At 45.4% G+C, this 26,317-nt stretch overlaps 1 protein-coding gene across 1 annotated transcript in view; it reads right to left on the reverse strand.

Annotated features, from left to right (window-relative positions):
* LOC128411599 (proline-rich protein 2-like) overlaps positions 1–25,713 on the reverse strand; it is an 81,586-nt gene extending 55,873 nt beyond the window's left edge. The window contains exons 1-2 of the mRNA XM_053384037.1: positions 25,707–25,713; positions 23,677–24,311 (exon numbers count right to left, since the gene is read on the reverse strand). Of these exons, the coding sequence (XP_053240012.1) occupies positions 23,677–24,311; positions 25,707–25,713 (642 nt within the window). The remainder of the gene's footprint in view (positions 1–23,676; positions 24,312–25,706) is intronic.
* Positions 25,714–26,317: the final 604 nt, after the last annotated feature.

Below are 26,317 nucleotides of genomic sequence, written 5' to 3' on the forward strand. Positions count from 1 at the left end.
ACGAAAGCTCATACCAAGAACTAACTTAGTTGGTCTTTAAGGTGCTACTGGAAGGAAATTTTTTTTTTGTTTTGACTATAAAAATGGACAGAAAAACAGCTTACACAGTAAAATGGAAGCTAGCATCAGCCTTCCTAGCGCTGGAATCTCCTTCAACTGGAATGTTTCACTCTGCAACCTCTTTGCGTTATATATTAAAATATGTTTCTCAAGCATAATCACTCAACGAAGCTCCCAACTAAACAAAATCAGCATTTGAACTGACTATTATGTAAATATGTCAACAGAATTAACATATGTGACTGACCAATTTGTATAAATAAATATTTACACCCTCTGTTACATAACTGAAAAGACTGGATGTAAGGTACCTGTGTTAACAAATGTTAAAGAGGCAGACTACTGAAAATCACCCAACTTGTACTGCCTCCACGGAGGAATGCAAGTGTTGTTCATGTGGGGCTCTTTTGCAGGGAAGAAATGCCTGAATACAAAAAAATAAAATATATATCCTCACTTGCATTTCCTGTTTTGGCATTACAAACACTGTTTACAGTCATGCACAAAAGTAGGATCAACTGATGTATGTTCACCACATTGCTTTGGAACCTCATCAGAGCATTAGCAATTTAACAGGGCATGCAACTTAAAATGAGAGTAATGCTTTGATGTTTATTTGGTATTGCACTCTCAATTTTAAAACAATAATGGTGCATTTAGTAATTTCTACAGCTGGTAATGCAAACTTTATATAGATGCAACAGGAAACATTCAATTTAGCAATGTTGCCTTACCTGCCATTTGGCTAGCATTTCATTTGGGATCGGAATATCTTTAGTCAATTTCTTCACAGTATTTTGATAACTGTAGGAACACTATTTATAAGCAGCTAAGTCGGTGTGTCCAAAAAGATAAATAACTGGAGTTAGACAAGTCACTCACTCACTAGGTGGTCTTGGAAAAGTTGGAGCTTGTGAGGTTGGAATGGGATGTGGCTTTGGACTGGGGGAAATTGGGAGGAAATATTGCTTTTTAAAAGCAACTAAAAGCAAATGAAGCCAATTAAGTGAGCAACATCGTTACTTTGCAACCCTGATTCCCTATTTGGTAATATATGAATCAAAAACAAATTCACTCAGCTCTTGTGAAAATATTTTTAAAAATCTCTACACATCAAAAGTATACACTATTAGATGGTAATGTTTACATGCATAATGTGTTTTATGAACTTCCTATAGAGTTGCTCAGTTTCATGCTACAGAAGACCAATGGCAAGAAAGGTTGTTTTTGCAATCATTCGTGTTTCTACCTTCGTGTCTTCTCCCTTTCTACAATTGCATAAGGGTACCAGCAAACTGGGAACAAGTAGTCCCACTCGCCACTGGACAGGAGCCAACCGTAAGAACACAGAATTAATAGCAAATCAACACATAACAGAGCACAACCCCCATTTGTCAGGCTTCAAGAGGACACAAACGGAAAGCAGAAGAAATATTCAAATCAAAATGTGAAGCGCACACCTTGTTCTTTTCCTGGAATACCTGAAATCCCTGCAGTCACACTATCTGATAGCAACTATTTTGTCTTTTTAAAGGAGTCTGTATTTTTAATTTGCAATGCTAAAGTTTATAAGCATAAAGTATTTTGATTCTAATCAAGCATAGATATACAATAGTTTTTAACCCATACAAAAGTCGAGCCCTTGCAAGTCTTCTGCAGCTCTTCATTCTACTAGCTAACTCAAGCCACGTTTTTTCTCCTTACACCAGTTTCACTATACAGCCTGCTGGACTGCTTCACTTAGAGCTTACCAACTGGTGCAGCTGACAGTAAGTATCTGCCGTCCTTAAACACTGCTTATAAAAAGGTGGTGGTTGTTGTTGTTTAATCGTTTAGTTGTGTCCGACTCTTCGTGACCCCATGGACCAGAGCACACCAGGCACTCCTGTCTTCTATAACTCCATGGACAAAGACAACAGGCATATAAAAAGATTCATCCCACCAAAAACACACACACACAAATCATGAAAGCAGCTGGAAATCTTAATAGAACATTCCACCGAACTGCAAATCTACATTTCATTCTCACCTCCCTTCGTTTTAGGGTCTATAACAGGCATAGGCAAACTCGGCCCTCCAGAAGTTTTGGGACTACAATTCCCATCATCCCTGACCACTGGTCCTGTTAGCTAGGGATCATGGGAGTTGTAGTGCCAAAACATCTGGAGGGCCGAGTCTGCCTATGCCTCGTCTAGAAAGCAGCCTAAAAGATTTGACACGATAAGTTCTAGAACAGGTTGCAAACCCTCCTCGCAAACACAATAATTTTATGGAAGCTCTGTGAGCTTTTATTAAAATATCAAGTATTTAACTGTAGTTGCTGTTTTAAGAGCACAGATGAAAGAGGGGGAGCAATCCATAGAGGACTGATATGGTAACCATTTTTCTCGCCATCATGGCATCCACACAAGAGCAGAGCTGCGGCAAGTGGCAAGCGATCTTGTCAGGGAACTGACATCGGAGCCAGGAGTGGAGGCAAGGCTCCCAAGCGATGCCCGAGAAGGGCCAAGCAGGGAGAGAGGGGACTCATCAGCTGGGGAAGGAAATCAGCGTAACACCAGGGATAAAGGGGGGCGGAGGGGGGAATCGGAGAGAGGGCTCCAGGACTCTTCGCTGGAGACCAGCGGGGAGAGCACAGGTCCTCCGCTACCCACACCCACCCTGCGCAGAAGACTTCCGCGCAGGGAAAGTAGGTGTAGACTTGGCGTCAAATAACTTCTTTGCTGGAAGAAGTTCAAGAAACGCCCACTGACGGATTCTGCTAGCGACTGAACAGCCACAAAGTGAAGGGCTGTCCAGCCAGGAAAGGTTTAACCAGGCTACCTAGCCAGGAGTGGCGGCAACTTACGCACAAGCAACCCCATATAACCATTACAGATCTCCTGCATTTTGGTCCTCAAGGGAAGAAGGAAGGACTCCTTGGTGATTCACAGTGACTAGTTATGATTAAGGATTGCAGAATCATTAGAATTATGTTTGGCATCTGTGTATGAATTGCTTTCCATTTGCTCACCTCAGCATTGAGATGAAGAAGCCTTAGAGAGGTACCTACAAGGGTCTTCTGAGTTGCCCACTGCTGAAGACTTCCATTCTAGAGGGGTTTGTTTGGCCTGGTTAGTCTTAATTTTCATTTTATCCAGCTTACGTGTGTTTGCTGCACAATTCCAATACTATGGAGAGAGGCCAAAGCCATTTGTGTATTTATTTATATTTTTGCCTCTGATTTCCCCACCACCTCCACCCCAAGACCACTTGCACCAAACAGCAGTTGCCATTTGCAACCCTCAAAGGCATATTGCTAGGTGAAACTGCCAATGGGCTTTTCCAACCCCTGAAGTGAGGGACATTTCCAAGCCCTCTCAGTGGAATATGAGAGAAGGATGAAGTGTTTCCCAATACCTCTCAGAAAAATGATTCACTGTAGGAAAAAGTCTCATCTGAATTTATCTGCTTTCCTTCAAAAGAAAAACATGAAGACAGCAGGGGGGACAGGAGATGGAGACTCTCTGTAGTTGACCTGTCCATAAAAGACGAGTATTTCTGGCATGCAGACTATGTTTCCAAGTAATTTCATGCAATGTGCAGATTCAGAGCTTAAAAGGCTACTTCAGACTTCTACAAAGTGCAAGAGCCAACACATTTCAATACCATTGCAGCTAACGGTTTAATTAATGTGAAGGATTCCAGTAAGTCACCATTCGCAAGTCTCTATATCCAGGAATGAAACAGGAAACCTGTGCTGATTCGAGCACCTGGTCACCTGATTGCAATGAAACTAAAATGCAAACAGGAATGGAAAGACCCAGAGTTTAAAATGTAATTGTAGTAGCAGAGACTTCCTCATTTGACCAAGTTTCCAACACAGAAGCTGTAGAAGTAACTTTCAGTGCAAAGTTCGCATTAATGCAGAAAAATAATCACATCAGTAAATGAAGATGGGAAATTTACTGTGTATTCTTTAATACATATGTAATCCTTCATTACCTATCTTTAGGTGCCAGGCAGAAACATTCCTCTTCTCCCAGGAATTTGGCTAATTTGCCAGTCTATGGCCTTGTAAACTGGGTGTTTATTGTTTTTGTTTGTTACCATGTTATGCATCTTTGTGCTTTTATATTGTAAACCGCCCTGTGATCCTCGGATGAAAGGGTGTATAGAAATGTAACAAATAAAAAATAAAATATATTTAAGGTCAAGTTCAAGAAATTGGTATTAACATATAAGGCCCCAGACAGCTCAGGACCAGATTACTTAAGCAACGGCCTTGTCCCTTATTTACTCAGTGGGTCACTGTGGTCTGCAGGAGAGCTCCTCCTTCAAGTTTAAAAGAAAAAGAGGCCTTCTCCACAGGAATGTGAAACGAGGGTTTTTTGTGGCTGGTTCTACGGAATAGCATTCATATCAGTGTATGAGAGGTGCCCACTATATGCAGTTTTCTGGAAACAACTGAAGACTGGGTTTTCCCAGCCAGATGAATGGGTCTTTTTCGTGAGTGTCTATTTTGTATTGTATATCTATCTATCATACATATATACATATATACATGTGTGTGTGTGTGTGTGTGTGTGTGTGTGTGTATGCTGTTTTCTGTATTTAAATGTTTTTTGGCAGTTTTTATTGTACATTGCCTTGAGGGGAGGATTGAGAAAGCTTAGTGAAAGAGGTAATCTGCCTGTCACTTTTACTAGAAAGACGAAGGGACCTCTCCCCAGGCAAAGGTAGGTGGCCTGGTCTGCATCATATTTTCCCAAATCGCTTGTACTCCAGATATTGTGGACTACCACTTCCATCATTCCTGACCATTGGCTATGTTGGCTGAGACTCATAGGTCCAAGACCTCGGGGAGGGGGCACAAGGTTGGGGAAAGCCGTTCCATGTCAATATTTTCTAACTGATGGGTCACTTGACCTCCCTCTAAGATGGTTCATACCATGCATCTTTTGGAGAGGGAAGAAGAGGCAAGGACTAAGATAGAACACCAGGGAAATGGGAAGACACAAACATATTAAAAGGTAAGGATAATATACTAAAAAATTAAAGGTGGTTTCCATATTGCAGGAGAGGGTTAAAGGTGGATCCTGGCTTTGGAAAGGTTGAAGGCCAGCAACCAAAGCTGTGGAAGAAAGCTTGAGGACTGGATCATGGATTCTGACATTGAACAGCGAGAGGCACAGGCTCTGACCTTTGTAACCGAGTTGCTGAGCCTGTTTAACAAGCGCTAGCGAGCCTTAACTTTTGTGCAATAACGAACTGCTTCTCTTGTTTTTCCCTCTCCCGTGGCTGCCTATCTGTTCTTAAAACTGCAGCCATTTGGATTTCATTACTCAGTTTCAAGATGCAACCACAGCCTGTACGCTGTTAAGGGAGATTTACCTATGAGAACAAGGTTCACATCTACAGCTGTAATAAGCCTGCGTATTTGACTTAAGAGTTCTGTTAAATGGCAGGCAGTGGCTTCTGGGTCAGATTATAACATCTCTGCTGGCTGCCTCCTTATTAATCTAAGCTTTCTACTCTCGTACCAATTCTCGTAATTGCCTCCAGACCCCAGTACGCACGCAGCCCTTAGAAGGCGTATCCTTGAGTATCCTGTGCCCTGCTGAGGAAACAAGAGTAAGGCAAAGATCTGGTGGGAATTCAAGGGCTCATAAGCAGATTTTTGGATGAACAGAACACTTCTTTAGTTTCAGGTACACTTCTAGTGTTTTGCTTTTCTACGTGGTTGCTATTCCAGTGTTGAAACACACATGTATTATAACCCAAAGGCAGCATCCCCCCCCCGCCCCCACTGCTTCATGTACTGCAGGCGTCAGCAAACTTTTTCAGCTGGGGGCCGGTCAGACCTTGTGGGGGGCCGGACTATATTTTGGAAAAAAATATGAACAAATTCCTGTGCCCCACAAATAACCCAGATTTGCATTTTAAATAAAAGCACATGTTCTACTAATTTAAAAACACCAGGCAAGCCCCTCAAATAACCTAGAGATGCCTTTTAAATAAAGGACACATTCTACTCATGTAAAAACACACTGATTCCCGGACCGTCTGCAGGCCGGATTCAGAAAGCGATTGAGCCGGATCCATCCCCCGGGCCTTAGTTTGCCTACCCTTGATATACTGTATGTGAAGCAGATCAAGTAGTACCTGAATAGTGGAGAACTGCACATAAATATAGGGTGACTCCATAGTAACCAATGTAACATTTATAAGCTTCTTTACATAATATTTTGTACTTTAGCTAATATTATTTGAACTCCAATTAACATTAAACTATTTCTGTGTTAAATGGCTTGTTCTTCCCTCCAAGAATAGCCATCCTCATGCTCGAATCCTGCTTCCTGGTTTCCCACAGCCATCTGGTTGGCCGCTTTGAGTACAGGATGCTAGACTAGATGGACTTCTTGTAAACCGCTTTGAAGTTTTTCTGGGGGTTTTTTTTACAACCAAGCTGTGTATAAATTTTATAAAATAGATATGCCACTGGCCTGATCCAGCAGGCTCTTCTTATGTTCTTATGCAATCTTGCATGTCACACTTCTGGTTGTTTCACTCGTGTGTAAAATGCCATTTTGGAAAACTGCTTCCAGATAATGAAACGTGGGGAATTTATCTTTAAAGTGATATAGAACATGCAGACTATATGAAAAGTGGGTCTGTAGGCATTTTCATCTAGCTGCCATGTATTTGCTGCCTAATCCATTTTGGAATAAATTTCAGATCTTCATGAAAGAAAATAAAGTACTGGGCAGGAAGGGCCACAAAGATGGAATAGTTACTACAGCATTTCAAGTGCTGCAGCCAGCCTCCTCCCCATTCCATTTCCCATTCTACATACTCACAGCTTGCCTTTCTGCTATTGCTATTCTTCCATCATCTTGTTGGGGGCAATCTCAATTTACTCCCTCCCTCATGTGTTAGCAAAGCAGCGGCATCTTGAATAAAAAAAGGAGAAGCCATTGCTCAGTAGCAGAACACATGCTTCACATGTAGTAAGTCTGAGATTCAGAGGATTCCAGGTAGCCAAGCTGGGCCACTGCCAGTCAGAAGACACAAGAAGAAAGATCGGGTTCAGTACCAGGCAGTTTCATATGCTTAGATTTATTCATAGAAATGCATTCCCCCTTGCAGGTGTTCCAGGGCAACTTCCAGACTGGTGCTATTTTGTGGGTGGGATCCAGTCATGTAGAAAATTCAGGATCTGCAATTAAAATGGATTTGGCACTTCTTGAGCAACACTCTTCCCCTCACCCACCCAAAACCGATGTTTTGTATTTTAAAAAATGACAGACAAATGCATTGGAGTAACAGTTGGTTGGCATGCCATCTTATTAAAGGTAAAGGGACCCCTGACCATTAGGTCCAGTCGTGACCATCTCTGGGGTTGCGGCGCTCATCTCGCTTTATTGGCTGAGGGAGCCAGCGTACAGCTTCCGGGTCATGTGGCCAGCATGACTAAGCCGCTTCTGGCGAACCAGAGCAGCGCACGGAAACACCGTTTACCTTCCCGCCGGAGCGGTACCTATTGATCTACTTGCACTTTGATGTGCTTTCGAACTGCTAGGTGGGCAGGAGTTGGGACTGAGCAACGGGAGCTCACCCCGTCGCAGGGATTCGAACCGCCGACCTTCTGATTGGCAAGTCCTAGGCTCTGTGGTTTAACCCACAGCGCCACCCGCGTCCCCATCTTATTACCTCCCCACAAACCCCGTGAAAACAAATCAGGATGAATGCTCACTAAACAGGTCATCTGAAAGCAACCCAGGAGTTGCACTCAAGTACCTATGCCAGCAAGTTTGGAAAACTCAGCAGTGGCCAGAAGATTGGAGAAGATCAGTCTACATCCCAATCGCAAAGAAGGGCAGTGCCAAAGAATGCTCCAACTACCGCACAATTGCACTCATTTCACACGCTAGCAAGGTTATGCTTAAAATTCTACAAGGCAAGCTTAAGCAGTATGTGGACCGAGAACTCCCAGAATTGCAAGCTGGATTTCGAAGGGGCAGAGGAACCAGAGACCAAATTGCAAACATGCGCTGGATTATGGAGAAAGCTAGAGAGTTCCAGAAAGACATCTACTTCTGCTTCATTGACTATGCAAAAGCCTTTGACTGTGTTGACCACAGCAAACTATGGCAAGTTCTTAAAGAAATGGGAGTGCCTGATCACCTCATCTGTCTCCTGAGAAATCTCTATGTGGGACAAGAAGCTACAGTTAGAACTGGATATGGAACAACTGATTGGTTCAAAATTGGGAAAGGAGTGCGGCAAGGCTGTATTTTGTCTCCCTGCTTATTTAATTTATATGCAGAATACATCATGCAAAAGGCTGGGCTGGATGAATCCCTAGCCGGAATTAAGATTGCCGGAAGAAATATCAACAACCTCAGATATGCAGATGACACAACCTTGATGGCAGAAAGTGAGGAGGAATTAAAGAACCTTTTATTGAGGGTGAAAGAGGAGAGCGCAAAATATGGTCTGAAGCTCAACATCAAAAAAACGAAGATCATGGCCACTGGTCCCATCACCTCCTGGCAAATAGAAGGGGAAGAAATGGAGGCAGTGATAGATTTTACTTTCTTGGGCTCCATGATCACTGCAGATGGTGACAGCAGCCACGAAATTAAGAGACGCCTGCTTCTTGGGAGAAAAGCAATGACAAACCTAGACAGCATCTTAAAAAGCAGAGACATCACCTTGCCAACAAAGGTTCGTATAGTGGAATCTATGGTTTTCCCAGTAGTGATGTATGGAAGTGAGAGCTGGACCATAAAGAAGGCTGATCGCCGAAGAATTGATGCTTTTGAATTCTGGTGCTGGAGGAGACTCTTGAGAGTCCCATGGACTGCAAGAAGATCAAACCTCTCCATTCTGAAGGAAATCAGCCCTGAGTGCTCACTGGAAGGACAGATCCTGAAGCTGAGGCTCCAAGACTTTGGCCACCTCATGAGAAGAGAAGACTCCCTGGAAAAGACCCTGATGTTGGGAAAGATGGAGGGCACAAGGAGAAGGGGGCGACAGAGGACGAGATGGTTGGATAGTGTTTTCGAGGTTACCAGCATGAGTTTGACCAAACTGCGGGAGGCAGTGGAGGACAGAGGTGCCTGGCCGGACACGACTAAACGACTAAACAACAACAACACCTAGGCCCCATCCTGCTAGGTACAATCCAAACAGCCACCATCAAACATTGTAAGAGGACAAGCCAGAGTTACAGTAAACTCTAACAACCCAGAAACATGCTTCTGTGAGAAAGCACAGAGCCGAAAGAATGAGCCAAGGGGTGGAGGGAGGTGGAAGGAAGGGAGAGAAAACATGCAGTCAGCAGCAAAAGCAGTGCAGAGTAAAAGCAAGAGAAAACAGCTGCGGGTTTCATGTCACCGTCATCCAGCTGCATGCTTCTGCTGCTTTCCTCCAATCCAACTGAACGCATTTCTGGCCGACTCCTACAAAAGGCTCCCCCTTCTCCCCAGCCCACCCCGCCATAGTCCCATGATCAGAAGGAGGGACAACAGCTGCACGAGTTCCAAGAGACCCCAAAGCAGGGTGCTGGATGTCATCCTGCATTCCTGGACAGCATCCAGAGGCGGCCCTCTCCTAACTCAGGGGCTGCCAGTGACTGACAGATAGCAAAGGACTACTCTATGCCAGCAGAAGGTGGGGTGAAAAAAGAAAAGATTTTAATGTAAATAGAGGAGGGGGGTTTCTTGTTTAATGCAATTATTTTCCAATCCACACTTTTAACAATGATTTGTTCACCCATGTATATCAGTCATCCCTGCAGAGGTTTTTTCTTAAGCTTTCTAACAGCATGAGAAACCACTGGGTATATTTAGGGGTAGAATCAATGAAAGCAGGACGGTAAATGTGCGGAGACAGTCTCACGGTTTGGTCAAACCCAACGCCTCTCTCCAAGATCAGAACCCTTTAAGGGGGGGATAGGCCGCAGGAGGAGGAGGCAGCAGCGATACACACGGCCATTCACAGGAAAACTGCCATACAGATGTGCATCGCCAAGGGAATGAACACTCTGGATAGACAAGAGGTCAGTTCCATGGAAGCAATCTGAGAAGGAACACAGGGATAGGCAAAGTTGGGAAGCGGGGTGGGGACCTCAAGGAAGAAACAGAAAGCAAAGGCTAAGAAAGGCCTTAAGACCAGGGAGCTCTGCACAGGGTGACCCTTCGGTGCACTGAGAAGAGTTATATAGGGGGTGTTGAAGGGTACAGTGCCCAAGTATGCAAAAGTGAGTAAATTGGTGTAAGACTGATCCAAAACAAACCAGCACCTACTTCATGATTGTATAAACATGTCACTGCCTACACATACAGTAGCTGATTGCCAGCTAATTGTGTCCCTAGGAATCTATGAAATCCCAACCAAGGGTCTTCTGATCTCCATTAGCTAGCTGGTGTATACTATAAAAAGGTAAAGGTACCCCTGACCGTTAGGTCCAGTCGCGGACAATTCTGGGGTTGCAGCACTCATCTCGCTTTACTGGCCGAGGGAGCCGATGTTTGTCCGCAGACAGTTTTTCCGGGTCATGTGGCCAGCATGACTAAGCCGCTTCTGGCGAACCAGAGCAGCGCACGGAAACGCCGTTTACCTTCCCGCCGGAGCAGTACCTATTTATCTACTTGCACTCTGACGTGCTTTTGAACTGCTAGGTGGGCAGAAGCTGGGACTGAGCAATGGGAGCTCACCCGGTTGCAGGGATTCGAACTGCCAACCTTCTGATCGGCAAGCCCTAGGCTCTGTGGTTTAACCCACAGCGCCACCCGCATCCCACACCTGTGTATACTATAATATAGGCTTAAACATAAAGATGTGACATGCATAAAAAATAAACCCTTGCATTATTGCCGTGGACCTGTGTCTTCTGTAATGCACACTTCATGGATGTTCTGGGTATGGCAAGAGACATATCACTATGGCAACAATGTGATCGGAAACTTGGCAAGAGGCCGGAATATTTTAAAGGGGTGACTATGCATGGGAATAGGTCCCCAAGATTTCCATAGTTTCAGGCAAGATATGCATCAATTCCCTTATGCAGGAAACACAGAGAGGCAAATGGGGACCAGGGAGAGAAACCAAGGTGAGCAGACTGAAGTAAAGGTAAAGGTAAAGGTACCCCTGCCCATACGGGCCAGTCTTGCCAGACTCTGGGGTTGTGCGCCCATCTCACTCTAGAGGCCGGGGGCCAGCGCTGTCTGGAGACACTTCCGGGTCACGTGGCCAGCGTGACAAGCTGCATCTGGCGAGCCAGCGCAGCACACGGAACGCCGTTTACCTTCCCGCTGGTAAGCGGTCCCTATTTATCTACTTGCACCCGGGGGTGCTTTCGAACTGCTAGGTTGGCAGGCGCTGGGACCGAACGACGGGAGCGCACCCCGCCGCGGGAATTCGAACCGCCGACCTTTCGATCGGCAAGCCCTAGGTGCTGAGGCTTTTACCCACAGCGCCACCCGCGTCCCCCAAGGTAAAGGTAAAGGTACCCCAAAGGCTTGATAGGCAAGTTATATGCCTTCTTACTGTAGCTTGGGAATTCAGCCCGTATGTTTGTAAGAAAGAGGGCAGAAGAAATCGATATAAATAAATAAATGGTATGGGATATGGAAGAACATACCACCTAACTTATTACTTGCTGATCTGGATGAAAATTTCTTTGTAACTCAATGTCAGCAGTAGCACAGGGTGTAACTGTTGGTGTGACAAGGTGAATAGAGAAGAATTTTGAAGATTTTTGGAGACTTCCTAAAACACTATGGTTTGGTACAACCATTATGAACTCAATCAATTAAATAGCTGGATATCTATTACCACATAATCCTAAAATTATACTACTAAGCTCCCTTAAAGGTTTAACCAATGACACTGACCTAAAAATTAAGTGTAAACCTACCATAACTGTGATTGCCAAAATGTGCCCAGCAGCCCAGAAAAAAAAATGGATGCCCTCTTAATTTTTGAAAGACCAATTAAAGAACGGACAAATAGGTTTGTTGAAAGATAGACTTTATTTGTAATATTTTCGAACAATACATTTCTGAATAATATCCAACCATATGCTTATTTTTCTTTGTTTTGAGGACCTGCTTCCCCTTCCCCTTATTTTCTTTCAGCACTTAGCAGCCCAATATTTGGCCCTTTTTTATATACAGAAAGAGGTGTGTGTGTAATATGAATAAGCCATCAAAATAAAATTACAAAACCTGTTGACCAACTCTTATTTATTTAATGTACTATTATTATTCTGCTCAGCAATTAAAATGGGGATGGGGTAGTTTAAATTTACCTAGGTCTGCCTGGAAAAAGACGCCGCCACCAACCTGTGCTAATCACCTAAGGTTGGCTCTAGGCAAGCTAAGGAGCCACATCTCTTACAAGAGAGCAAAACCCCAACTCAGCTGCCAGGAGGTCCCTGGACTTGGGAGGTTCTTACAAGATCCTTGGCTAAAACCAACATGACAACATCAGGTTTATATAACAATATCAGCACAATGCATATGGCATAAACATTAGCACATGGCAAACTGGTGGCCTTAAAATAAAGTGTTTAAGTTAATTGTAAGTATAATTAAACATTAAGAATCTGTGACGGGGTAGTCCAGGGAATGAACTGTCCAGTCAATGCTTCTGGCAGTGGTTCTTCTAAGGAATTTCACTATGAGGAGCTGCAGGAGAGTACTGGCTGTTCTATAAGTTATGCTCTCAGTTCAGAGGATGAGAAGAGGCCCAGCAATCCTAGTCAAGCATCCTGAGGGAGCAGCATACACCCTAGAACGCGTTCCAATTCCTCGGCAACATGCAAGACTCCCATGAGTTACGTCAAAGTAAAAGGCTTGAAAACCACTGGAATACAGTGCCTGGCTAAGCCCTGAAACTCACAAAAGGACTCCCAAAGTCCTTTCCTTATACATTTCCATCTGAAAGCACATACAGAATACAGTGACCCAGGGGTCAGCAAACTTTTTCAGCAGGGGGCCGGTCCACTGTCCCTCAGACCTTGTGAGGGGATGGATTATATTTTGAAGAAAAAAATGAACGAATTCCTATGCCCCACAAATAACCCAGAGATGCATTTTAAATAAAAGCACACATTCTACTCGTGTAAAAACACCAGGCAGGCCCCACAAATAACCCAGAGATGCATTTTAAATAAAAGCACACATTCTACTCGTGTAAAAACACCAGGCAGGCCCCACAAATAACCCAGAGATGCATTTTAAATAAAAGCACACATTCTACTCGTGTAAAAACACCAGGCAGGCCCCACAAATAACCCAGAGATGCATTTTAGATAACAGAACACATTCTACTCATGTAAAAACATGCTGATTCCCGGGCCGTCTGCGGGCTGGATTTAGAAGGTGATTGGGCCGGATCCAGCCCCCGGGCCTTAGTTTGCCTACTCATGGAATACACATTTGCTTTACCAGTCAAGGAACAGAGCTCACAATTGCAGAGGGAAAGTTACGAATTCTTCCTAAAAGGATGAAAACACATCTGCCAAGGATGTTGGAAGTATGGCAGAATACGGAAGAAGATGGGACTAGATGACTCAAGGAAGTTGCTTGGAATTTGCATAATTTATTCTTTTAATTCATTCTAAATTCACAAAAAAACTACAAATGGTGGGAGTGGCATTTGGGTTTTTTTTGCACAAAGTATGAAATATTTATATGTACATAATTTTAGGTGTTGGTTCGGATCACAATATTTTTCATTGTGATCATGTGAGGGGCTGAGTTCCATAATAAAGAAAGGCAGGCCATAAATCTAAATGGGCAAAATTAAGCCCCCAACAGCCCCACTGAGGGCTGAATATGCTCAGAAGCCATGGATTGCAGGCTGACTGTTTGGGGGCAGGGGGTGGAGTGAGGAAACTGGATTTGAATCTCTTAATGCAGGTCCCACTTGTAAAAATAATTGTCCTACTTCAAAACAGCAAACTGAAAAAGGCCCCTCTCTGTACACACACAGACAACCAGTCTAAAGCCGCTCTGAAATAAAGTAAGCAACTCTGACCCAGTTCCCTTTATGTTTCTTCAGAGTCATGCTACTCACATGTACTCAACTTGGTTTCTCTTTTAAATAGGAACCGAACTTGAGATTTCATCATTCCATTCTCACAGCAACAATATTCAGTGCACAGCAGAAGAAAAGTTGCACAAACTGTTTGGACAGTTTGCTGAACAGTTAGCTTGGAAAGCCATTTATTCTGAAAGTGGAACTAAGCTCAGGAAAGCAATGTTGCAGCTGTACGTACAGCTATGTATACCCAGCCAAACATAGACTGTCCATTTTCAGTTTCTTCTCTTTTTATTCCAGCAAGTTATTGATGTTTTATGCTAGATTAGCTGAAACCAGGCAGTTTGGGACAATGAAATTTCCCTTCTGGCCAATACACCTGAGCAAGATATTTGAAGACCCTTTGACTTTACTGGGTGCAGGATTTCAACCCTGGTTTTTTATTGCTTCAGAGTTCTGCTAGTCCTTCATTGCACTGTTGCATAGCCAGTAAGGTAGTAAATATTACATGGTACTGTTGTGCTCAGATCCTGCTAACCGGTTTCCTACAGGAATCTGGCTGGCCGTTGTGAGAACAGGATAATGGACTAGATGGCCCACTGGCCTGATCCAGCAGGCTCTTCTTGTGCTCTCAGAGGAAGGGCAGTTTAGAAATAAACCAGTAATAATATTTGTGAGGGATAGTACAATTCCCATCAAAGTCAGGAACACAGGGTGCTTCCATACACAGAGTCAGACCACTGAGCAATGCACTACACACACTGACAGAGGTTCTCCAGGCTTTCAGATAGCAGCCTTTTCCATCACTACTAGGAGAAGCTTAGGATCAAACCAGATCTACTACTAAGCTACGTTGCTGCATAAAACTAGGGCCAAAGCAGACACCGTGAGGAAAAATAACAGTGAGAGGATATTTGCTAAGCATAATCCACAACTATTTTGAAATGTTTACTATTGCAAATCAAACTTTCATATATTTGCGGTACAGTGGTGCCCCGCAAGACGAACGCCTCGCAAGACGGAAAACCCGCTAGACGAAAGGGTTTTCCGTTTTGGAGGTGCTTCGCCAGACGAATTTCCCTATGGGCTTCCTTCGCAAGACGAAAGCCCATAGGGAAATCTCCGGGACAGCGGGGAAGCGCAGCGCGTCTTCCCCACTGTCCTCGGACCTCCTCCGAAGGCTGATGGTGGGGCGGAGAGACCTCCTCCCGCTGCCAGGCTTCGGAAGGCTGCTCCGAAGGCTGGCGGTGGGGCGGAGAGACCTCCTCCCGCTGCCAGGCTTCGGAAGGCTGCTCCGAAGGCTGGCGGTGGGGCGGAGAGACCTCCTCCCGCCGCCAGGCTTCGGAAGGCTCCTCCGAAGGCTGGCAGTGGGGCGGAGAGACCTCCTCCCGCCGCCAGGCTTCGGATGGCTGTCCTGAAGACTTGCGGTGGGAGGAGGGTTTTCCTTCCCACCGCCAACATTCAGAATGCTGTTCTGAATGTTGGCGGTGGGGAGGAAAAACCCTCCTCCCACCGCAAGCCCCGGGAACAGAGGAGAAGCGCTGTGCGCCTTCCCCTCTGTTCCCGTACCTGTCCTGAAGGCTTGCGGTGGGGAGAAAAGCCCTTCTCCGCACCGCCAGCCTGGCAAGCGGTCTCCATTTGAACGCATTAATTGATTTTCAATGCATTCCTATGGGAAACCGTGCTTCACAGGACGAAAAACTCGCAAGAAGAAAAAACTTGCGGAACGAATTAATTTCGTCTTGCGAGGCACCACTGTAATATAATTTACAATAAGTTATATTGCAGCTCTATTTATTCGGCGACTTGCCTGAAGTTGTACTAAATAAAGCTCAGTTCCTTCTTGTTGTTGGTGAAATGGAAACCAAGCTAGCATGTTTATACAACGCAACGTTACATGGAAAGATCTGTATATTCTTTTCCCTACACAGAAGTGCTCTCCACATGGAAGACGTATAAATGTTTGATGCATCCCCAAGCCCAAGTGAGACCCCACTGGTTCTGGCTGGATGCATTCTTGCTAGTTTTATGGAAACAGCCCATTCCAAATACAGCAGTTTGTGCAAAAAAACCCAATCCTCAACCTACCAAACTCTTCAGAGTTGCCAGCCCTAATGTAAATCCAGATCTGGTTATAGTACAGAGGATAATTATTCCAGTTCCTGGGGTGGAGAAGTATTTACCTATAAGGCTCAACACAGACTACCTTACACAAGCAAGTTAGGCAACAGGCAACAGACACTTCCAGTTTCATTATGTATGAAATACTCTCAAGTCTTTTCGGATATCAACAATAGGCCCTATAAAATATTACAGCTCTGATGGTGCAACAGGCTTCTATGTGGGTGGAGCTTCCTCTTCCTCTCTCCCAACACACCTTCAAAACAGCTCTATAAGGATGGAGGGGGCAGGTGGATGGGGGGGGGGAAGAAATGGAAGTCCTGTTGCACCAGCAGAACCATATTAGCATAGCACCAGATGCAATTAAATATTTTAAGCCTGTGTCTCAAACAAAAGGTCTCTTTTTAATGTAATGTAAATGAAAGTAGCCTCCCATTGAGGCCAAGCACCTACACAAGGCCCTCCAGATGTTTTGGGACTACAACTCCCATCATCCCTAGCTAACAGGACCAGTGGTCAGGGATGATGGGAATTGTAGTCTCAAAACATCTGGAGGGCTGAGTTTGCCTATGCCTGGCCTACACTATGTAAAAATATTGTCCCCTACATATGCCAGTCAAAACTGTATTTGCTCTTTCCCATAGTTTTTTTTAGTCCCATAGTCTTTTCTCATATACAGTGGTGCCTCGCAAGACGAAATTAATTTGTTCCGCAAGTTTTTTCTTCTTGTGAGTTTTTCGGGAGGAGGTCTCTCCGCCCCACCGCCAGCCTTCGGAGCAGCCGAAGCCTGGCGGCGGGAGGAGGTCTCTCCGCCCCACCACCAGCCTTCGGAGGAGGTCCGAGGACAGTGGGGAAGACGCGCTGCGCTTCCCCGCTGTCCCGGAGATTTCCCTATGGGCTTTCGTCTTGCGAAGGAAGCCCATAGGGAAATTCGTTTTGCGAAGCGCCTCCAAAACGGAAAACCCTTTCGTCTAGCGGGTTTTCCGTCTTGCGAGGCGTTCGTCTTGCGGGGCACCACTGTAGTTTGTTTTAACACCCAAGTTGCTTTGCTTCTTTTTCTCTTTGAAGTACAACACAGAACTTTACCTAAAACTTTTTAAAACAACATTTTCAAACGGTGAAGGATCACGATTTATAGCGAGCATAACAGGCAAAACAAAAACTTAAAACTTTACTTTCACAAAAATAAGGACAACTCCCCCCATCGCTGAATAGCTTCCCCATAATATTATATCTTGCTTTATTGATTCATAATTGCAACTTAGGACTTGGGACTATAGTGGGGGGGGCTTATCATTGGAACTCCCTCACAGGGAGTTCAGAAAGGCAATGACTATATACAGACCATGGGTGGGATTTAACTAAATTTTACTCAGTAAAAAGTCAGGCACATTAATTTCAATGGGTCTACTCTGAGTAAAACTACCACCCACATTTTATGGTGCCTGTTGAAGGCTTTCCTCTTTCAAAAGCCCTCTAAGTCAAGATTTCTATAGCCAGTTGGTATGTTTATTGGACTTGAAACTGCTTTATATATACAATTATTTTAACTGTTTTTTAAATACATGCAATTGTTTTATATATGTTTTTATTGTAATGCAAAATCAATTCAAAATGCTTCATGAGAAGAGATTCATAAATGGAATAAGTAATACAGTAATAGTAATAAGTTCTGACTGCTTCCCTTTCAAACTTCCTGAACTAGCAGCAATCACCAAATTTCTCTCCAATCAGCTCATTACAAATATACTTGAACAATGTAAGCTTAATAATAATAATAATAATAATAAGAAGAAGAAGAAGAAGAAGAAGAAGAAGAAGACAACTAAGATTATATTTTCAAATGCATGATGCTCAGGAGTTGGGGTAAAATACATAATTCCAAAACGAACTGTAAATTAGTCACACTTATGAAGAAGGCATTCCCCCTCCAACCTGGTTTTAATGTATTGTGGCTATTTTCTTTGGTTGGTTGGTTGGTTGGTTGGATGGATGGATGGATGGATGGAAGTCACTCTGGGTTGCCTTGGGTAATATAGGGACTAAAAAATTTAATAAATAAAATAAAATATTCATGCTTGCCGCAAGAAGAAATTTGTGCATTAAAAAAAAAGCTCAGCTGATGCATCAAATATCTCCATTTGATAACTTGATCCCCAAATATCATGCCAAGTTCTTGGAAAGAATGCAACAAGGGCAATGCTGCAATATTTGACAATGCATTGCCACACATCTCGTCAATCTGTTTTTCTTTAATCCACAGCTAATAGCCACAGACTTAAAGAACAATCCTGCAAAAAACAGAATCCTTTGTCCATATATTTGAAATGAACATCAGCTTGATCTACTCCCCACGCCGGCGGAAAACAAAATATTTCACCACCACTGAAATATGGTTTTACACTCAAGTTTTTCTATTTTAGGTCACTTTCCTCCTTGCGGCCAGAGGGGGGAAAATCCCTCTATAAGTAGGCAAACCTATCTATTCACAGTTCTTGAGCACTCTTGCAGTATTAGAACTTTGAAGTATTAAAATTTGTGCATGTGCCTACACACACTTCCCAATAAAAACCAAGCACCCGCAACTGGAACAAATGAACCCAGGCAATCCAGTTGAGAGCATATGCAGGAATTTGCTTTGAGTACTAGAACTAGACAGGGTAGATCTGATTTACATCAAATCAATTAAATTAAATTGAATCGATCATGATTTAAATCACAATTTAAATCACTAGTCAGTAAGACTTGATTTAAATATTTTTTCCCTTTTTTACAGAAAGACTCATTCTTGCTGGTATAATCTTAATATTTACAACCAGATGAAGGTTTCATTTTTTGAATAATAAATTTTCAGAGTAGTTTTTACAGTTATAGCAAAAATTACAGATTTGGTTATACTATTAGAAATACATAGAAAGATAATTATGACATTATTATGAGGTTTAATAAGTTAACTGCTTATATTTGGATAACTTTTCTGCTGTACTTTATTGGAAGGAGAAAAATAATCATTTCCTTAATAACAATTTAAACAATTTATTTAACCAAAGCAATAACATTATAGCATATGTATCCATGTTTGTTAACTGATGTGGTTAAACTTCAAAAAACAAAACAAAAAACCTTAGACTGAGTTTTAGCACACATGAAAAACTTAAAACAAATTCTTATTTCCTGATGAACAACCTTTGGACTATAATGTAACTTAAATAGAAAACTATCTTTAGAAAGATTTTTTCCTCCAAAAGCATTTTATTTTAAAAATCTGATTTTTAAAAAAGAAGCATATTTTTTTAAAAAAATATCTGATTTTTTATATTTTTTTAAAAAAATAATTGATTTTTATCCACCCTGGAAGTGGAGGACCTTAACAGTTCTTCCCCATTAAAATCCACTTCTGTTTAACCCACATTGTCTATGTTGCAGCAGCATAATCCAGAGGGGCAGGGGTCATTTTGTTGCCGCTATTGTTAAAACAAGTTCTTACAGATCTACCGCAGATCACCACAAGATGAAAATGTCATAAGGACGTCACGGAGGCCAATGGCCCATCTAGTCCAGCATCCCGTTTTCATCTTAGTCAACCAGCAAGCAAGACACAAGCACAAGAACACCCATCTCTCATGAAGCCTACTGCGACTAACCATGATAGGAGAGCTTAGCCACTGTGGCCAGCAGCCACTGATTGTCTTCTCCTCCATGAATCTGTCTAATCTGGGGGTCAGCAAACTTTTTCAGCAGGGGGCTGGTCCACTGTCCCTCAGACCCTGTGGGGGGCTGGACTATTGGGGGGGGGAATGAACGAATTCCTATGCCCTACAAATAACCCAGAGATGCATTTTAAATAAAAGGACACATTCTACTAATGTAGAAACACGCGGACACATTCTACTAATGTAGAAACACGCTGATTCCCGGACCGTCCACAGGCCGGACTGAGAAGGCGACTGGGCCAGAAAGTTTGCCTACCCATGGTCTAATCCTCTCTTAAAGCCATCCAAGATGGTGGCCATCACTGCCTCCTGGGGGAACAAGATCCATAGCTTATTTAAGGATGTCACTGTATTCTGTTAAAACCACAACTAGAGCTCTTGCTAACTTTATTCTGCGGACTAATATTTCTTCATATGCAGAAGATTTACACATGCAACCAACAGAAAACCATTTCCAACTCTTCTTTCACTTTTCATTTCTTTTAAACTCACACACCCCCTCAATCCATTTGAAGCAAATTACTTGGAATGAAGCCAGTTCTGCCCCATTGACCTCTGGTATTTTTCTTTCTTCAGTTTTAGGATAGATTTTAATGAACTCATTGTTTCTAGGTGGTGTTCACTTTTAATTGAATTTATATTGTCAGTCACTTGGGCGGGGGAGTGACTCCAAGTTAAGAGACAGATTATATAAATGAAGTCAAATGAATGAACAGACATTGGATTTAAAGAAGTCTAAATGATGCCACTCCAGGTATTCCAGGTGAACATTTAGTTCTCTCTCACACACACACATTTGCATCCTGCCCTTCTTCCAAGGAGACAGCACCTAAAAGGCTGAGGATGGCCCCAAAAAGATTTGAAAATACCTGGAAGTCTCTTCTCATTTCTGAACTACAAAACCTTTGCTTATTTTTAAAACATAGTGCGGTTTTACTTCAAAGAATACTTTCCAGTTTTTGTAATGTAAACCAGTAGAATGATTAGAATACACAATAAAGGGTAGGATGATGACCCAGTTCTCAGTTACTGAAACGTCAACATGTGCCGCAGTACGTAAAGGTGCAGTGCTCTCAACCCACACTGGAAAAAAGTTTCCTTTCAGTCACTATTTATTTCCATCCTGAATGTCACATTCAGCAAAAAAAACAAGTCATTCCCTCTTTCCTACCCTTGAGATTAATTCAAGAAGAGGGTCCCTTCCAGGATGTGAGCTTCAGAAACTTCAAGTTGCCTGAAGATGAGGGTAGGAAAGCCGTTTACATGCACTCAAACATGAGATTCATGCATATAATTGTAATGCCAGTCAGCAACATTATGCTGCAGGTGTAACGCATTAAACCATATTATCTATAAACACATTCACTAAGCTGATTTGATAACACGCTAGAGCAGAACTGGCAAGTGCCTGGAAAAGCCTTTTATATGAAACCAAACCATTCAGAAGGCAACACAAATGGGGCAGTCTCTAAACATAAACTCTAACACAGCACCAAGTCAGACCCGCATCACCCTCAGTCCTTATTCAAAGACTATTTCATCCCTTGCCCTTAAAAAAAAATAAAAAATCCATCTCTTGAGCTCAAATTACCCTCCAAACCATCCGATACCTTAATGCCATCTTGATTTCCTTCAACCAGAAAAACTGCACAAGTACATTACTTATTCTCCCCAGGCTCTCTGAAAGAGGAGTGTGTAAACAATTAATGTGCATAAAAGAGTTTGCTGCCTCTGCTTTTGATAATCCAACTGATGATGAGATGCAACATGCAAAAGCAAAGAGGCCACACTTAAAAGCAGCAACGTAGAACACCTACGCTGCCAGCCCACTCTCTCTGTGCAATGAAGACTTCTGCTTACAGGCCCCCTGTTGCTGTGGGATTGTCACCAGCACCATCAACGGCGCATCTTTGCCCCAATATGGGCCCGTCGCACGACACCCTGCCCCAGCCATGTTTACGCAGTCAAAGCAGCCCATACTCTTAATGACCAATCTGGACAAGAAGAAAGCAGCTTCACTACTTTGCTATTAAAACTTGCGGGTGGTTGTGTGCAGTTTTGCAGGAGAACATGAACGCGCAGGCATGTCAAAAGTTTAGGTGTGGGAGAAGAGTAGGCAAGTTTTCCCTACTCCTGAAAATTGCACTTTTCATCTGAAATTTTAAAGGGGAGGGTGAGGGAGGGGGTGTATGCGGCACTTGACATAACCCAGAAACGAGCAGGAGCATTCCCCACCTACAGATTTTTAGTTAAACGACTTTGAACCACCATATACACATTTCCTCCCAACCCAGGCTCTCTCTCTGCCTCTGTACACACAAATACTTGCTGACACTCTCCTTCCACAAGCCTCCGATTTTAAGACTCTAGTGTCCTCCTGGTCCCCTGCTCAACTGACTCTCCCCGGGATTTGAGGGTGGGGGAAAAGCCCTCCCATTCAGAGCCAAAGTTATTACCGTTGCTTCACCACCACCACTCCTGATTTGTTGTGGGGAGGAGATAATGTCAATTCCAGGAACTGCTTTCTACTCTGGTTTAACCAAAGATGCAAAGGGAAACTGGATGGTACACCACATCCCCACAGAACCTGCTGCTGCTCCCTTTCTCCTTGGAAACCCCTTCCCATACATTCCACCAAACCCCAGGCACCCCCTTCCCACTCCATTCCCCCCTTAACTATTCCCCATAACTAAAGATCACTCCCACACAAACACACCTTCTCTCCTCTACAGATCACCTATGGGGTGGACTTTGGTATTATGGCACCCTGCCTGAGCGATGGCAAAATTGGGCAAATCCCACCCCCACCCCCCATATTTCTCATTTTCACAATAACTGAGTACGTACCAGGGATGATGTTGCGGAAGATGATTACTACTGCTACTACTTTGCATCCCCTCCGCTCTGCACCCTGTGTGAGGCAACTGCCCACCCCCACACTAAATCCATCACTGCTGGGATCTTCCATTACTCCCCAGTTTTGGGGTACTTTACCACCTTCTCTGCCATCTGACAGATCCTTCTGGGGGATCCCCTTGCCGGCCAATAGCTTTCCTGCTCCCTAGGGTCCTAGTTACCCTTTCTTTCTTTGCACAGCTCCCTAATCTGGGCTGGGGAGTGCAACCCCTTTGACCCCTCCGCACCCATTTGGGGGAAAGGACTTCTTCCTGCGGGGGGGGGGGAATCCCATGTGTCCCCTTGCCCCCACACGCCCCCTCCTTCCCCACCCCAAAAGAAGCAAACTCCCTTCTATCTGCCACAAGCTCCTCTTGGCACAGAGACCTCCCCCCGGGGGACCCCTGCTCTCCAGCACCCACCAAACTCCCCTGGCAGACCCCCACCCCGCGACGACCACCCCCCAATCTCCAGGCTTTTGCACCAACACGCCCCTGTCCCCTTCCCTGTCACACCCAGACCTCCAAATCATGCATTCCCGCCCCCCCAAAAAAGCAGCCCTACTCCTTCTGCCACTGCTCCTGGTGCAGCGCCCACCCACCCAAAAAAACACACCCCGGACCCCGCCCCCTCCTTCGCACTCACCCAAATCTTCCCTTGGAGGACCCCCCAAAAATGCGCCCCGCCCCCTTCTTTAAACCTCCCCCCCCGCGAGCTTCATCGCCCCCCACAAAAATAATCATTTTTTGCAAACTCCCCCCCCAAAAAAAAGCTGCGCCCCCCCCCCAAAGCAAGCCTCGGCCCGGGCTTCCCTTCCTCGCCTGACAGCTCAGCCCACCCCCGGCGGGCTCACCTGCTGCCTCCGGCCGGGCCGAGGCCTCCCTCCTGGGCGGGGAAGGACCGGGGGTCGTCGCCTTCCTTGGCGGCGGCGGCGAGGAGGACCGGGCGCGCCCGGGGCCGGCGAGGAGCGCGGCGGGGGCGGCCCTCCCGTCCTCCTGCTGCTGCTGCTGGGGCGGCGGGCGCTGGCGGTTCTCCTCGGCCTCCTCCTCCTCCTTCTTCTGGGGCCCCGGCTCCCTTGGCGGGGCTCCTGGGCGCCCGGGGCCCCCTGTCTCCGCGCTCGCTCAGCCTGCGGCGCCTGCTCCGCCTGCTCGGCTCCCGAGGGCGGGCGGAATGGCGAGGGGGCGCGGAGGAGGAGGAGGAGGAGACGGGGCGGGACGCGGCCGAGGGGCTGGCAAGGGAGGACGGAGAGAGGGAGGCAGCCACCAGAAGGGGAGGCCGCCGCCGCCGCCGCCGAGGCGAGGGGCCGAAACCGCCTCAGCCGCGCGCCGCCATCTTGGGCAGGATGGCAGGAGCCGCCTGAGGGGAACCGCCGGCGCCTCGTCCTCCTCCTCCTCCTCTCCGCCCTCGGCCTCCTCCGGCCACGGGCAGCAGCGACACCAGGCCGCGCTCCCCTCGCCAGCCCGAGCTCGACGCCGCCGCCGCCACCGCCTCACGCTCGGGAAAGAGCGCCTCTAAGCATGTGCAGAGTTCGCCGGGCGGCGGGCGCGGCAGCTGCCTGTATCCTCCTCACCAGGCGTTAGATATTAACTGTGGCGAAGGCTTAACGTTTTAAGAAGGGGGGGGGGTGTTCTACTGCTGCTTATCTCCCTGCAAGTAGACGGGGGGAAGGGACATTTATGGGGGGCTTGAGCATTTTTTATTTATTTGCTTGATTTAGGGGGCAGCTGCCCCCCTCTGTACCCCCAATGGCTACACCCACCCATGCACCCCAATTAAATATTTGAGGGGGCTGCCTCCCCAAAAAAGTTGATGGGCATTGCCATTCCAATAGTGGGTGGGTTGCACGTCAGGTGAGCAATTATGCAGGGCAGAGCTCACCTGTCGTCGTCCCCCCCCCCAATATTTTATTCAAGTTGGCCCCCCTGGTGACAGCCATCACCTAAGTGTGAGTGTGCTTGGCAGGGTATTTAGGGCATCACCTGCCTGTGCATGTGGTCGGGGTGCTTCTGTTGTACAAGGCGCCGCTTAAGTTGACAGCGCTCTTTGAAAAGCAGTTTAAAAGTAAAATCCGCAATCGAGGGTTACCAACGGGCAGCAGGCCAGCAACGCATTCCTGTGCGGCTTTACTTGGAAGTAAGCCCCAGTGCCGTCAGTGCGGCTTGCTCCCCAGTAACTGTGCTGAGAGGGTTGCGGAAAGCACAGCGCATTGGAGGCGAGAGGGGCTTCAGACCGTGCATGCTCGGGGGCTGTGCTGCTAGCGTGCAGGTCGGTCCATTCGCACATTAAGCACAGTGGCAGCACACCCAGTTGAGCCACCGGTGTTGCTAGCTAAATGCAAACGGTCAAGCGTTTTTATTCATGGCTAGCCTCTCTCGGCCCTCTCCTTGCCAGCTGCCTTGCAGCTTCCTGGTGAACCTCTTAGGTTTATAAATCCATATTTCCGCCCCACAATCTATGACGCTGAAACATGAGATGCCACATTTGCATGGCGGCATCTCAGGATCACTGGCTGGCACAGTCTCTCAAGTGGGGGCTCTCCGCAGCCCTACGTGGAAATATCCAAAGGTCGGGCGCGAAGGCATTCTGCGTGCAGAGCATGCGCTCTGTCACTGAAAGGCAAAATAAAAGTGGTTTTGCATTTAACACGCAAGCCCTTTTGACAAATAAAAATAGCATCAGCTGAGAGTGGGGTAATAATTATCAGGGTCACAGTGGGCTCAGAATGGGAACTAATCCTTGCCTCTCCATCAGAGCCCTGAGGAAAACCTTTCATGTGAATGTGCTACTTATAAATGCTCAATAGCAACCCGGCTGGGTCAGACCAGAGGCCTGATCCTTTGGTGAACCACATGGGAAGCTCACGAGTATGGCACAAGCGCTCACCTGCCATTGTCTCTTCAGTGACTGGCCTTCAGGTGTACACGGCTTCAGATACATGACATAGCCATCATAAATAGTAGTCATCAATATTCCTCCGTGAATTTGTTCGATCCCCTTTTTAAACCATCCAGGGTAGTGATTTTTACTACCAAGGCAGCCAAGGGTGGCTTGGGAGCCCCCTGAGGGGGAGGGGGAATTGGGCCCCCAGTAAGCGCAGACCAGCTAAAAATATTTACACAGGATATAAAACAAGTCCCATCGCCTCCTGGCAAATAGAAGGGGAAGAAATGGAGGCAGTGAGAGATTTTACTTTCTTGGGCTCCATGATCACTGCAGATGGTGACAGCAGCCACGAAATTAAAAGACGCCTGCTTCTTGGGAGAAAAGCAATGACAAACCTAGACAGCATCTTAAGAAGCAGATATATCACCTTGCCAACAAAGGTCCGTATAGTAAAAGCTATGGTTTTCCCAGTAGTGGTGTATGGAAGTGAGAGCTGGACCATAAAGAAGGCTGATCGTCGAAGAATTGATGCTTTTGAATTCTGGTGCTGGAGGAGACTCTTGAGAGTTCCATGGACTGCAAGAAGATCAAACGTATCCATTCTGAAGGAA

The sequence above is a fragment of the Podarcis raffonei genome, chromosome 3, assembly GCF_027172205.1.
Source record: "Podarcis raffonei isolate rPodRaf1 chromosome 3, rPodRaf1.pri, whole genome shotgun sequence".
Classification (NCBI taxonomy): domain Eukaryota; kingdom Metazoa; phylum Chordata; class Lepidosauria; order Squamata; family Lacertidae; genus Podarcis; species Podarcis raffonei.